The sequence below is a fragment of the Martes martes genome (assembly GCF_963455335.1).
Source record: "Martes martes genome assembly, chromosome: 11".
NCBI lineage: Eukaryota > Metazoa > Chordata > Mammalia > Carnivora > Mustelidae > Martes > Martes martes.
This window is the reverse complement of record NC_137899.1, coordinates 48,345,274-48,360,878: the sequence shown is the minus strand read 5'-3', so window position 1 is coordinate 48,360,878 and position 15,605 is coordinate 48,345,274. Positions and strand designations below refer to the sequence as shown.

Below are 15,605 nucleotides of genomic sequence, written 5' to 3'. Positions count from 1 at the left end.
TATTTAGTTGTCTTGTCACCAAGTTGTCCTTTTTTTTTTTTTTAAGATTTTATTTATTTATTTGACAGCAAGAGAGAGAGCACAAGTAGGGGGGAGGAGCAGCAGAGAGAGAGGGAGAAGCAGGCTCCCCACTGAGCAGGGAGCCCAATGTGGTACTCGATCCCATGACCCCGGGAGCATGACCCGAGCCGAAGGCAGTCACTTAACCAACTGAGCCACTCAGGTGCCCCAAGTTGTCTTTTTATAGTTGTTGTTTTTTCAAACTAGAATCCTAACAAGTCCTCATGTTTTTAAATCTCTTCTGTCTGAGTGGTTAATAAATTATAACTTTCTGACCTGGTAAAGTTAATGAAGTGAGTACCCTTGACATAAGAAAACACATGTAATTTCTCCTTTGTTTCTGGTCCTCTACTCTCTACTTTAAGTAGGCATGTCAAACTCAAGTATATATAAAAAAAAAAATACTTTGAGGGAACCTGGGTGGCTCAGTGGGTTAAAGTCTCTGCTTTCAGCTCAGGTCATGATCCCAGGGTCCTGGGATCGAGTCCCGCATCGGGCTCTCTGCTCAACAGGGAGCCTGCTTCCTCCTCTCTCTCTGCCTGTCTCTCTGCCTACTTGTGATCTCTGTCTGTCAAATAAATAAATAAAATCTTTAAAAAAAAATACTTTGAAATAGACTACCCAGTGGAATTATTTTATTACTATTTGTGAAGTTTTTCTTAGACAACTAATTTAGTTGAAATTCATTTATTTCTTTGGTAAATGTGTATTCTACAATGTTTCAGATGGCTCTTGAGTACCATAGAACATTTCTGTCTAAATTATGTACATATCCAAACAAATAGCATATATTTGCCCATAGCTTGGTAACTCTTTATATCAAATTATTATGTTAAATTATATATCATGTTCAAACTAGTACAGGTTTATAATGCTGTCACGTCAAAATCAAGATTGAGTGGCATCATAAATCATGAAGTTTCTCTTGTCATATCTTCCTTTATAGAAAACAGACAGAATTTTTGTGTCTTAATTTGTTCTTATAGGAGTTAGAATAAATTTCCAGAATGTGTGTTCTTCTAGGGTTTATCCCTTGATTAATCATTATTGTGCATATTGTACATGAAAATAAAATCCATTTTCATGTGTACTTTATCTTTTTACTAGTTTTCCATTTATACTAAAACTTCTAATAGGGTCTCTAATAGGAAAAAGAATAAAAACATACAGAGTGTTATTTTTTATTGGCTTTAAAGCTGTTTCTTCCCAAACATGCATATTTCCTCTAGCCTTCATATTTTACATTGTGTTTGTATTACAGTAAGCATTAATAAATATAAGTATAACCATTAAGTCACATGAAAAAGGATAAAACATCATTTGATATAGAAAAATTGTTTTATGATAGATTACATTTGACAAGTAATTTTCACATACTTCTCACATTGTAACTTATAATTCTGGTAAGTAGATAGGCAAGTGCATTTACCTTTATTTTATAAATGAACATTGGCCTCAAAGATGTTGAGTTTTTGCCCAAATTATCATCAGTTACCACTGGACCTACATTTGGATTTTCTTTCTTACATTCAGTTGTTATTCCATAAAACCATTATTATTCATGGGCTTGAGATATTTTCCTTTCAATAATGCTGAAAATTGTGTTTCAGTCCTCCCTTAATTCTTGGGTAATCAGTTGAGCCTTTTCTTCTTTATCACTGGAAACAATTTTTTCGAAATGTTTTTTAAACTTTCTGAAAACGGAGGTTCTAGTATTGTTAATATCAGTTAAGCAAATTATAAGTGACTCCCTTTAAGTAATGAGCATTCAAGCACATGTTTTTGTTATGTAGCGAAAGCAGAAAAAGAATATATATAAAGGGATTCTCTAGAATCTTTTCTTCCATGAAATTCATTAAATGTGATTTTTCTTTTTCAATATGAAATGGTGGTGACATTTTAACCAAGAGAATTCGAACAGGCTACTTAATTCCTAACAACGTTTCATTTGTGTGAATATTTTTGTTTCGTTTTCTAGTGGCTTTTCATGGCTTACCACTGAAAATCAAGAAGGAACCCCACAGTCCATGTTCAGAACTCGGCTCTGCCTGCAGTCAGGAGCAGCCCTTTAAATTCAGCTATGGAGAGAAGTGCCTGTATAATGTCAGGTAAAGCCATCAGGTGTATAGAGAGGGTGGTGCTTCTTACTAATACAAAAAATCCAGAATAATATCAATTCTCATGTTCTATTTCATATGAGTTACATCTTTAGGACCTAACAAGCTAATTAGCTAATGTGTTTCCCAAACTCTGAAGAACCGTACACCATCCGATCAGACACTTTTAGGATCATTTGAAAGTAATAATTTTCATCCAAATTGTTAGTTGCTCTTCTACTGTAGTGATGCACCCTGGGTTTGAAAAGAGGGTCTTACTTGGCATGAACAGCTATTGAAAGTTCTCATTAGAATGAATGCATTACGCACTTTAGACAGAGTCTGTAGGAAAAAATGAAACATTTGGCAGGTCTGAGCAGTACATTAGTTATCTGACAGGCTTTGCAGATGATCTATAAGTTGCGTTCATAGAGAATTGCAATCAAGTTAGAATTTTATAAGGCTTAGTACAGGCTATTATCTATTAAAAAGCCAGTTGTTCCTTTTGATGATAATAAAGGGTGGAGCAGTAAAATTACTTTGTTCATTTGTTAGAAGATTTGATAACATATATGTTCATTAAAAACCCTTCACAGTAAATTGCATTCTGTTACTTTTCATACTGGCCCTCTAATTGCAGGAGGAGAAGTTGGCTCTGTATATTGAGTATCATTATTCTCAATTACAGTAAAAACTTAGTTCTTAAAAGGAGCTCGTTTGGAAACTTAGGAAAATGATTACAAATATTTGCAGTTTGAGAAGTTCCATAGATTCAAGTTCGTAATACATTATGATCCAAAGGAGTGTTCCATTTTCTCATATATTTACAGCATGTAGTGTTATATCCAAGATGTATAAGATTCAAGAAACTTAGATTTGTGCAATCCCATGGCAGCTGACCAGCGTTGGGATATATTCGATTGCTATTTGTTGTTGCAAACTTGTCTTTTATATCTGCTTTTCTAGAAGGATCACCACAGCCTGATAGAATGAGCCAGCTCACTTGAAACCGCCAAGCTTTTATTTAAAAAGATCTCTTGTAGAAGTCATTAAAGCTCAGTTAAAATCATATTGATCAATCTAAGTTTTATTTGTAGCGTTTTTAATTTTTGCATTTTTCTCTCTAAGAGTACTGTATATTCACGGACTAATTATTTAACATACTGAAAAATTTCAAGTTAATGAACCAGATAGATAAGGGCTTGTCATTGCATCTCAGCATTGATCAGAAGTGTGACTGTGAAATTGCTCCTGCTTTGTGTGACTTATCTGGCCTTCATAAATTAATAGTAGATGAATCACCTGAATAGTTTGAGGTCCTTTTTGGGGACCAGTAATTTCCACAGTGGTATATGGATTAAATCCTGATACTTCCATTTCTATATGAACAATGTAACTCAGTACAGTATTTCATGGAGGAAAAAAAAAAAAGTAGTGTCCTAGGACAGAAGACAATGTCATTTTTTTCTTTTTACATGGGAATAAGACAGGCAGACTATTCTGTAGAAGTGTTTTCTCATTCAGAAATATTGGTAAAGGAAATAGGTAGAACCAAACATCATATGAGTACTGTTGACTTTGCTTTGAAGCCAATGGTTGACTTACCCAGCACACACTCCCACGGTTCTGTGAAGTATTTTTGTGCTTGGATGTAATTCTGTGGTATAGATGTAGCAACTGAATTAATTATTTTATAAGTTAATCCAAAAAGAATGTTTCTTTTTTAAAAAGGAAAAACTATGTATTGATAATTGCTTTTTATTTTAAAAGAAAATATGTTATTTTAACCTAGAAATACCTTTCTTATTTGGAAATTTAAGTAAAACTTATTCCCAGTAAAACATTTCTTAGATTGTAAAAATTAGTAAAATCATATCCCCAAGAGAAAATGCAGCAGAGGAAATCAACTTAAATCCATAGTGTATATAAAAATAAATTTACTCATTTTATTCCTTGGTAATTGTGTTTAGAAATTAGACAATGACAATAGGATTTTCTTTTTAAGAACCTCATTTTGTACCTATTCTTATACTCCAAGAAAATTTAACTCTATCAGAAGCATTTTAATTTGCCCCATTACTCTTTATTATCTCATGTGAGGAAGTTAATGCCAGGCATCATTTATTTCATATAAAAAAAATGAAAATAAGGCAAAAGTATGGCCTCCTTAAAAATTATATCACAAATAAAGGCAAATAAAGGCAAATTTGCAATAAAGGCAAATAAAGGCAAGCCAGGAATGGTCTCTATCTTATGAAATTCAGGTTAGTGATTTGTTCTAAAATCTTATGTGATATGGAGCAATGATCATATCAGAAATATTTAATGATTTAGAAAAGATCTATCCAACTTGCTCAAGGAGACATATCAAAAATGGATACATCAATAATTATTTCCACATTTCCACTGTTCTCTCATAGACAGTGCTTTTCCGTATGCTAAGTTGTTTGTGTAGGTACTAAAACACGTGTTTTTTAATTTATGCTGATGTGGAGTTATATGTTAATTATCCTATTTTCTTTGTAAATGGTGGGTGATTCTGAAGATCACATGTTTTAGAATTATAAAAATCCAATACATTGAAAATTCTCACTTCCTTATGACTTGAGCCTAGAATATTTTTTGCTTTTCTTGGGTTGGAAGAAAAATTGTTTAATCGTTCCAAAGAAACAGATGTTCTCTTCTCTTTTGTTCCTTGGGTAGTGCCTATGATCAGAAGCCACAAGTGGGAATGAGGCCCTCCAACCCCCCAACACCGTCTAGCACCCCAGTGTCCCCACTACATCATGCATCTCCAAACTCCACTCACACTCCGAAGCCTGACCGCGCCTTCCCAGCTCACCTCCCTCCTTCGCAGCCCATACAAGATAGCAGCTACCCCATGGACCACAGGTAAACTGCAAATACTGTGTTTTTTTGTTTTTGTTTTTGTTTTTAATGCTTTTAGCATCTTGGAAGAAATGTCTGTTACTAATTCCTAAGGCCTATGGTAGATTTAAGGTGAGCATTTTAATTTTGCACTTCTTTGCAAAATATTTTTAGAAAGAGCTTGCCCTATCTGTATTTACAAATAATTTGTGGAGAAGGTCGTTTATAAACATTTAAATTGGTTGCTAAAGTGGAAACTTAATCTATATACCGACATTTGAACATTTCCCTTCGCTTTGCCTGAATTAAATTGCCTCACTTAAACTTTAAATCAGATCATCCCATTTTTATGAGCATATGTGTGTACTTGTTCTATAAAGTTAGGAGACTAATTTTAGTAGGTGGCTTATGGAATTAGGTTCTTTACCTTAGATTGAATGGTTTAGCTGTACATAGTTTTGCAGAATAGAAGTTATTTGATTAAAACTATTTTTCCATCCTTTCCAAGTGATGAATATTTAATGTCAGTAGATGCATGACCCTGGACACTGAGAATTTAAAGTTAAGAGACAGAGAATGAATTATTATTACATAGAAGGAAGACAAGAGCCAGAATGCGGATCTAGGGAGTATGCTTACAATATTTAAGTAAAATATTGGAGTTCCTTTGGCACTTTTAATAATACAGCTTAAAACACAGGTGGAGGGTATATGGCACCCTTCCTTTCCCTCTTGCCTCGCAATTAATATGGAACCAGTGGTGTGCAGGGAAATGTTTAACAATGGGCTCGAAGGGAGAAAAGCCGGAAGACATCATCTGTGGCATTTGATACGTCCACGATGTAAATACTCTGACTCTGGGTGGTGGTTGGGAGGGCTCTGAAGGTGGAGACGGAAAGAGATGTGTAGTAGCACACCTTTATTTAATATTTCTATCATATAGATAAAACGGATGTAAGCTCTGGAACATAATTAGTAGTAACAGATAGTAAAATAATTTGCAAGGGATGAGTTTTTTTGTCCCCCTCCCCCCGCCAAGGGATGAGTTTTAAGCACCTATGGCCTTTGTTTTTAATATAATATTTAGAAAGTTATAAATTGATGTCATTTCATTCTTAATCATCCCGTGTTTAACATTAGGGGTTTCACCGTATTTCTGAAAATTTAACAAGCCAGTGCAAACTGGCTCTGACACACCATTATAAAAATAACTCAGCCAAAGGAATCCTCTGGATCAGCAGAGGAAACCAGAAGATATGTCACTGGCAACTTTCTGAAAATACGGGAAGACTCAGACCTGCTTTTTATGGGTTTTTTAATGTGACTCAATCTCAAATTCAGTGAAATCTCTTTGGGTATGATGGATAAGATTACAGCATTCTTTACAACGTGAAACGAAGCCGTATCTTCGCTACCTTTGTTTCCATCACTGAGTCCTTTTGTGCTTTGGTTATGAAATGCCTCCTGTGATCTTTCCCTTCTCACTCCGAGGACTGGAGACCTTGTCAGAGTGTGATGGTATGTGCATCTGTGTAAACAGTTTTGTAAATACAGATGAAAGAGATCTTATTGCAGGGTGGGCCATTAAACAGACGCACATTGTGCCGGACTGAAAGGGAGGAAGTGCACAAACAAGAAAGGCAAGTTTTATGTTGCCCGCTTGCGGGGACTCCCGCGGGTGCCCCGCGCGTGAGGCTCGCCCCCTTGCAGCGAGTGCCAGCATCACGGCGCTGTCGTCGGCCATCGTGTGGAGCAGTGACTTCTTCGGGAAGGTGACTGCTGAACAAGCACAATGCCTGGGTTTAGGTGACCTAACGTGAAAGGCTCTAGCCAAATCCATTTTAGTTTCTCTACTTGAAGTCAAATATTGGAGACTGAGAACAGCCGGCCCGGAACTATAAGAGGGAAGCTCGGGGTCTTTTCCCGCTGCCCCCCACTGAGTTTTGAGGACAGTACCAGCTGGCCAATCCCGGGAAAATCTCTGAAGCCGTATGTTTCTGAGGAGGATTTCTTGGAGGGTTCCAGCCAACAAATGACAGTCCCTCGGTTATAAATGGCAAATTTGCTCTGGGAACAGATCCTTTCTCCAAATAGCCCCCTCCAGCCCGGGCACCCCGCCTCACTCTGGGAATGCTTTATGGCCAACTGGGCTGCACCCTGCTTCCTTTCCTCAGGCTCATTCTGTTCCTTGGGCCAGCCCTTTGGCACTTGTTCCTGAACCCACTGTGCAGAAGCCCTGTCTCTCTCAGCGTTTCCCGCCACTTAGGCACTGTTTTTCTGTATCCAAGAATCATCAGCGTGATCTCCTTACTCATTAACTCTCTTCGCAAAGCTCCTTGAGTCACTTTACCTTTACCGTCGCCCAGGGCCTCCCAAGAACAGCACGAGACACTTGTAGCTTCCTGGGAAGCCCGTGTGTTGAATATATATGTGGTCCTCAGCAGGTACCAACTAGAATGGGGTCGACTCGTAGAAACAAATGGCTTGATTCCTTACAAAGCTTTTGGTATAAGTATTATTAACTTCCTTTTAAGGCTTTCACAAGTGAGCTGGTTTCTTATTTTAACTTCAAGTTACAATTTTCTGATTCACTCCTTGACAGTTCTTAATGATAATTTCTGTTTCTTTTTTTGGCTAATGAAATAAGCAAGAGAAGGGAAATGAATGCAGTGCCAGTCAGCCTGTTTTGCAATATCCGAGTTTCTAAGTTTATTTTCTGCAGGTGTAGGTGGAATTTCAGTGCTTTTCTATGGAAGCCAGTAAACTTAGAGTTAAATCATGGGATGGAGAGGAGGGAGTGTTTGTGGAAATGCTAAAGCGATTGCTTTATCATTCTTTAGCTTTTACCTTGTTTTCATTTAGTATTATTAAAATTAAATGTTAACTTTCCAAATTAAAGTCTCAGGAATGCTTTTAGTGTTCGGGGGTTGGTTAATAGGTTTATATTTGGTCATAGAAATGTTAGGTAGGTTATTTTTAAGCACTCTTGGGGCGTTTTAGAGTACTTTTAAATCTTTAATTAATCCACATCTTTGTGGTGGGTCAATGATATTATAGATGAGAAACACAGAACCGAACGATTATGTGATTAGCCAATCATTACACAGCATAACCAAGACAGAAGGCAGATAGGGACTCACTGTCAGCCTTCTACTAAGGGCCCAGAACTTCCTCAGGACCCCGCAGCACAATCTGTCCCAAATCTATTCAGCATATACTTCTTTCCGTCTGTATATTTGACACTAATTTTTTTTTTGATTTTTAAATTTTTAAATTTTTAAAATTTTATTATGTTGTGTTCTGACATCATTAGTTTTGGATATAGTGTTCCATGATTCATTGTTTGCGTGTAACACCCAGTGCTCCATGCAATACACTTTATTTTTACCATTCTGGTATTTTGTTTGAAGCTATCAGAAGCTTATGTGATCGGAAGCTTATGTGCTGCTGTTTGACAGCAAAGAGGTGGTCTTTAAAAATCAGCTCAGATTTTAGCCTCTGTGATATTTTCCTGCTTTATTTCTCACTGGAATACAGTGTTGTTTAGAACACTGTTGAAGATTTAAGAGTCCTGCCCATTTGAGAGGAGGGTCATTCCTCTCTTGCTTTCTCAGTAACTGATTGGTAAGGGAAGGAAAACCAGTTAAGTAGGTTAATAAAAACCTGGTTGATTTTTTGGTGTGTTTGTTGATTAGGTTGGTAGCAGTTAAGAGATAGAGGATGTACTTTGGAATCAGATTCTGGTTTTCCTGGTATATATTTTCTGGTATATAAATACTTGAGACCCTCTTAATATAGAAATTTGGTAGATGATCCAGTTTGTTTATAATTGGGCGTTTTAGCTGTCAGGAGTGTGTTTCCTCAAAATAATACTCTCCTATCCCTACCCAAAGCATGCCTTTAATTCACTGTGATGTTCCAAAATGGCGCTGCAAGGAGCAGATTATCAAGGAACACAAGTCATATTGTGATTGAAAAACACAGTGTTGGGGTGCCTGGGTGGCTCAGTGGGTTAAAGCCTCTGCCTTCGGCTCAGGTCATGATCCCAGGGTCCTGGGATCGAGGCCCACATCAGGCTCTCTGCTCAGCAGGGAGCCTGCTTCCTCCTCTCTCTCTGCCTGCTTCTCTGCCTACTTGTGATCTCTGTCTGTCAAATAAATAAACAAAATCTTAAAAACAAAAAAACAAAAAAACACGGTGTTACTGACCTAGGAAGGAGAAATCCAGTCCTTATTAAAAATTTGCCCTTCGGGGGCATCTGGGTGGCTCAGTTGGTTAAGCATCTGCCTTTGGCTTGGGTCATGATCCTGGAGTCCTGGGATGGAGCCCGGATCGGGCTCCCTGCTCAGCGGGGAGTCTGCTTCTCCCTCTGCCTCGTCCCCCACTCATTCTCTCTCTCCCCTTCTCTTGTTCTTCCCTACCCCCAAGAAAAATAAATAAATAAATAATCTTTTTAAAAAAGATTTGCCCTTCAGGTCAGTTGGTATCATGCCCATTAACAAAGCAGTTGAAAACTGTAGCAATATTTTAAGGAGTGTTCCTCGTTACCCTTCTATTTAAACCATGCTCTCTTATTTCCCAGATTTCGCCGCCAGCTATCTGAACCCTGTAATTCTCTTCCTCCTTTGCCGACAATGCCAAGGGAAGGACGTCCTATGTACCAACGGCAGATGTCTGAGCCAAACATCCCCTTCCCACCTCAAGGCTTTAAGCAGGAGTACCACGACCCGGTGTACGAACACAACACTATGGTTGGTGGTGCGGCCAGCCAAAGCTTCCCTCCTCCTCTGATGATTAAACAGGAACCCAGAGACTTTGCATACGATTCAGGTAGGCCCATACTTTACATTACATTTAAGACATCTTTTCACCAGTCTGTCACCCTGATTAGTGTTGGCGTCAGATTGGGTAGCTCATGGCCATTTGGTGTGAAATCTTTCTGATTTTATCCCTTCTTTGAATCTTTCTACGTGAAGTTGGACTATCAAACCATTTTGGCTTGAGCTGATGGTTGACGTAGTGCCTAGAAATGAAACCAGTCCAGAGAAAAGTGCAATTTGTAAAATTAGGCACAGTCTTAGTCCAAGAGAGTAACTTTGTAACTCTTTTCTTGATTCTGGGCTTTTTTTCCAATTTGCTACTGGAGCATTATTTAATAACAGTGCTTCCAGAAAGTAATATTCTTTTGAATTGGCTCATTCATTGCTTATAACTGTTTGTTATTTTCCTTTACTGATGGCAGTAAAGGTGGTCCAAAAGCAAGGATTCTTACATATTAGAAGAAGAAGAGCAAAAATACAATATCTGGGTTTCAAAATGGTTTATTCATAGAGCTTAGCTTTGGTCTCACTGAACCAGAAAGCCCCCACATCATATCAAGATGGAGAAAGGGGGTCTTCTGAAAGGAAGGAAATGTAAATCGGTTACAAATATTATCACCAACTTTGGTCAGACTTGAGAAGAATTATTTAATTCATCTCATTTTCGCCCGTTATAATCGCAAAATCAGGATGTCTGCTTTTCAGACCTCTCAGGAATTTTGAAAGAAAGTATGAAATAAAAGCTAATATTTGAATGAAGGGCACCATGTTCTCACAGAACATTATTAACATTATTATAACTGGTGAATAAATGGTTGTGGACTTGGAAATACTTGAAAGCAATGTAATTGCTTCTTGTTGAGATGCAACGTTGTGGTTGTTCTTTGTGAGGAACTATTGCTTCTCTAGGAATAACTGCTGAGTTTTTCTATCTGTTCTACCTGAGGAAAGAAAATTGTCTCTAATTTGAGTTTTTAACTTGCATAAAGTCACCTGCTTTGTTAAAATTTTCTCTTGAAGTTCAGCAAAAGGGGAACCCTGTAGCTCAGAGTCTCCCTTTGGCCATCCTTCTTCTTTGGGCAAGAAGTTCAAAGGATTGTCCAAGGAATTGCCTACTCAGAGGTCATGCCTCCACCTTTAGAAAGGGCACCAGCTGCCAAGGACCCATGAATTCCCTGCCTGAGGGGCCCTAAGTCCACTTCCAGAGCCCAAGCAGTCGCATCCCAGGCTCAGTGTTGTGAAGGCAGAACATACTGCTCCTGTGTCCGCTCCAAGGTCCAAGGAAATAGCCACTGAGTAGCTGTAGCTGAATGAGGATGGAGTTTGGATACACCCATGGGCGTGCCTGAGCCCCCCACACTAGGTGGTGCAATGTGGGGTTATGGAATAGGAAAGAGACAGGAAGCAGGGTGAGCCGGGGTCTCAGAGACTAGAATAGAAGCTGATCCCCTGCCATCCTATTCCAGGGCTAATCTGAGAGATTTCCTCAAATTCTAAATTTGATGTGGCCTTCCAGTTGTTGCGAATGGTATATTTCCAAGCCACGGGAGGAGGAAACATATTGATTTATCTGTTTGTTTGTTAGTTTACAATTTAAAAAATTTAAATATATGGCATGAGGGCCTTTATTTGAATGCTTGCCTCTCGTGCTCTGTAATTCGGAGACTAAATATACCTGAAATGTACCATAGTGGTTTCAGTTTAGAATTTTGTATATTTGTCCATAGTTTCCATCCATCATTAAGAACCCTGTTATATAATGGATTTTATTATAGATGGGATTCATTTTTCTCTGTAAATTTCAAATCTCTTCTTCCCCCAAACCATATTTTTATTTGCTGCACAGTTTTTTGAAGTCACTGTGACTTCAAGAAACTTTACATAGAAAACACATAAAAAATAGCCCAAATCATTTGTTCAAAAGGACTTATAAAGTAGAGCATTTAGAGAGTATCTATGTGTTCTAGAAGTGTTTTTATGTGTATGATCTAGCAAGATTGACATTGAAACCATTTTCTTGATTCTGTAGTTAGCTCCATATAAATCTCTTTTCCTCATATTTATGTTACATGTAAAATTATGTATAACATGGTGTGGAGTGTGTATGACTCTTCTTGAGAAGATGCATTATTGGTGGACCATACGTGATATGAACTTCAGAGTCTGTCAGTGTCCAACCCTCCAAAGCACATAGATGTAGCCAAAAAACATAGTCCATGGCTGAGCTCAGGCTGCTCTAATGAACTACCAATGACTGGGAAGCTCAAACAACACACGTGTATTTCTCACGGTTCTGCAGGCTGACAAGTCCCAAGGTCATGGTGCCGGCAGATTTAATTCCTGGGAAGGACCCTCTTCCTGGCTTGCAGTTGGCCACTTTCTCACTGTGTCCTTATGTGACAGAGAGAGAGTAATCGAGCTCGGATCCTCCTTCCTCTTCTTATAAGGACACTGATTATCTCATGAGGGCCTCCCTCATGATCTAATCCAACCCTTATTACTTCTCAGAGGCTCCATCTCCAAATACGATCACACTGAGCATTAGGACATCTATGGTGAATTGTGGGGACATACTTGTTCTGTCCAGTATCCTATTTTAAAGGGATCTAGGGCATGTCTTCTGTTAAGTGTAACATAATACCTTGCAAACGACATGTAGAATAGTTGTTTAACATTGGAGAAACTGTTAATTTATATTCCGTTCTTCCCTCTAAATTCTATTGCAGATTGCTAAAGAAGTTGTATGGCACCTTTGAATTCTAATTTCAGTATTGCCAATAGGATATAGTTTTGGCTTGTTTGAATAGTTAAATCGTCAATTTGTGTCTTTTGGTTGCGGTCTAAAAAACCTTCCGTTAACAGTGTGTAACCAGGGCCTGTGAAAAATTAATATGCACGTATCAAAATGTATTTCCCTGGCCACAGAGTTGCTGCCCTTGAGTTGATGAGTCTGCATATGTCATACATTCATAGATCCCTGTCAACAAGTACGAGCTCCAGATATTTTGTTTTGTGGTCATTAGTTCTTTCATTCTTGCCGAGAGCACATTAAATAATCTTTTTAGGGAATCTAATGTATTTATCGCTGGATCATTGATTTCTTGGTTCACTTACTGATGTTGAGCAAATGGGACATTAGAAACTAGTTTGTGTGATTTAAAAACAATGCAAAAACGTTTCATGGTTTACCTAGCATCTGTGATCCAAAGGTTTTTCTTTCAGAAGGCCTCTAGAACTCTTTATTGCTTAATTCAATATAACATAAATGTTGTGAAAATAAAAGAAGCTTTGTAAGTGAAAAGGCAGCATGATTATGCTCTAATAAAGCCTGACATTAATTATGACATGGGAAATGGAAGGTCTATTAGTTATAATTATAATTACAGGAATGCAATTTCAACTGCCGAGTATTTAAGCTAAAAAAAATGCAAAATATTATGTTAGTAGAGTAGAAATTTTTATTCAGGAAAAGAGAAGAAAACCTGGATCAGAGGACACTGAGAAGGTTAAAAAGAATGGTATTTAGGGCCAACTTGGTGACCCAGTACAGTGTGGTGACGATTATATTAGGATATTAAGTTCTAAATAATCACATCTGTTATTGTTTTCTTTCTCATCTTCTCTAGTCTAAGAGTACTGCACAAAGCAGCACACAGGTTTCTTTTAGTTGGGTGCCGGCTCCTGAATCCAATGGGATTTTCTCTTTCTTGACCAAATGGCCAAGTGACTATGTTAATCGAACGTGCATTGATGGCTTGCATGGGATTTCCTTATGCAGTGAATTCTTGCATAGAATTATAGTTACTTTCCCATTTTCATATCTGTACATGAGGTTTTGCAGATTCGCAATGCCCAAGGAGGCAAATGTTTTATATATTCAGAGCAACATATTTTTGTGTTCGTTGATTGGTTGGTCTTTTGTTTGTTTGTTTCTTTCTTTCTTTCTTCTTTTTTAGGGGGGGGATAGTTTACGTGGTAGTATTTTTAGGGTGGTGGTGGGAACATGAAAAACATGAAACTAGAGTTTGGCTTAAGAAAATATCAGCACACGTTGTCCATACCCTGTGACCAGGTCATTTCACCCTAGAAATTATGTTAAGGAATGGAAGGCACACTGAATATTTGAGGGAGAGAGAAATGTTACCAATATATAGTAACTGAAAGGGACAGTAAGTTATAGCTATCCATTAGAGAAATATTATGTAGGCATTTGAGGTCAGGTTTAAAAAAAAATAAATGAGGGGCCCCTGGCTGGCTTAGTCAATAGAACTTGTGACTCTTGATCTCAGGGTTGTGAGTTCGAGCCCCATGTTGGATATAGAGATTACTTAAAAATAAAACCTTTAAAAAAAATTTAATGAAATGAAACCTGAGTAAAAAAGGTTTTTACTGTATGTATGACCGTAAATAAACATACTGTACCGTAATGTGCATACATACATACTGTAATATATGACTCATGTAAAATAAGACCCAATGCAGACATCCTGTGGCTCTATAGGGTGATGAAATCCTAGGCAATTTCTGTTTTGTCTGTAAAGGGCTTTGCATTTTAACAATACTTAGGTACTACTTTTCTAATCAGACAGAATAAGTATTATATTTTAAAATATCAACCCATTTGGAGTATTAGAAGTGTCCAGATTAAGCACATCTGTCCTTTAAGTGAAAAGAGTGCTAAGAGAAGGATGATATTATAGTCCCACATGTTGCAAACCTAACTGACTTGCTATTAGTTTGTACCCAGGACTGCCTTAGAGGGGGGAGCAGAATTAATATGGTACTTACTGGATCTCCCGTTCCTCCCTGCATGGTGTTTGCAATCCACAGTTAGTGCTTTGTTCCTTGCATTTGGGGATACACTGAAAATCTCAGCCCAAGAGTTAGCTGGGGGTGAGTAGTACATTAATAAGATATTTTTAGCCCTCAGGGTCTATTCTGTCACTTGACTTAGTTTAAAAGATGCCTCCCAGCCAGGGGATGGAGCAATTTAAGAGCTGGGGAGGGAGGGGGAAGGAAAGCAGAGCTTTCAAGGATAGGAAGCAAGTTGCTTAAATCAGAAAATGGCAGACAAGCCATGAGCTTCAGGAGAGGAGGATGTAGAAGGAGAGGGTAGTGGAGAAAGCTGACATCATGTGTCTCCTGAAGAAAGGCTTCTGTGTTTATTCTTGGTGTTTTGTAGGGCTACTCTGCTGGTACTGATGAGGCCTTCCTTCAGTTTGGAGGCGTGTGACATGTATGTGGTGGCCGAGGTTGTGAACGCTGATTTTAAATTGGGAAATTGACACAAAGCGTTGTTTCACAGGATTAGAAATTTTTAAACTGAATGCTCTTAGAGATCATCTAGTTCACATTCCTTCCCCACACCTCCGTTGTACAGATAAAATGCCGGAGGCTTGGGGCGCCTGGATAGCTCAGTGGGTTAAAGCCTCTGCCTTCAGCTCAGGTCATGATCTCGGGGTCCTGGGATCGAGCTCTGCATCAGGCTCTCTGCTCAGTGGGGAACCTGTTTCCTCTTAATAAACAATGAATTCTGGAACACTGAAAAGAAATTTTAAAAATAAATAAAAATTTAAAAAAAAAAAAGCCTGAGGCTCATTCCTATTAACTTATCTCCAGGTACACAGATATTTTGTGAAATAGTCAAAACTGGAACCCAGATTTTCTTGGTTTAGTATACTGCTCACCACTGTCTTTCTACATAGTTGTCCAAAGTACTTTAATCTACCATTTCTTACTATATTATTGATCTTATACTCTA

General features: G+C 38.1%; 1 protein-coding gene across 1 annotated transcript in view; it reads left to right on the top strand.

Annotated features, from left to right (window-relative positions):
* The window catches only part of ETV1 (ETS variant transcription factor 1), a gene marked incomplete at its 5' end in the record, with an annotated part of 88,123 nt that overhangs the window by 43,039 nt on the left and 29,479 nt on the right, over positions 1 to 15,605 (top strand). Inside the window, 3 exons of the mRNA XM_080818833.1 lie at positions 2,039 to 2,168; positions 4,860 to 5,048; positions 9,607 to 9,854. Of these exons, the coding sequence (XP_080674959.1) occupies positions 2,039 to 2,168; positions 4,860 to 5,048; positions 9,607 to 9,854 (567 nt within the window). The remainder of the gene's footprint in view (positions 1 to 2,038; positions 2,169 to 4,859; positions 5,049 to 9,606; positions 9,855 to 15,605) is intronic.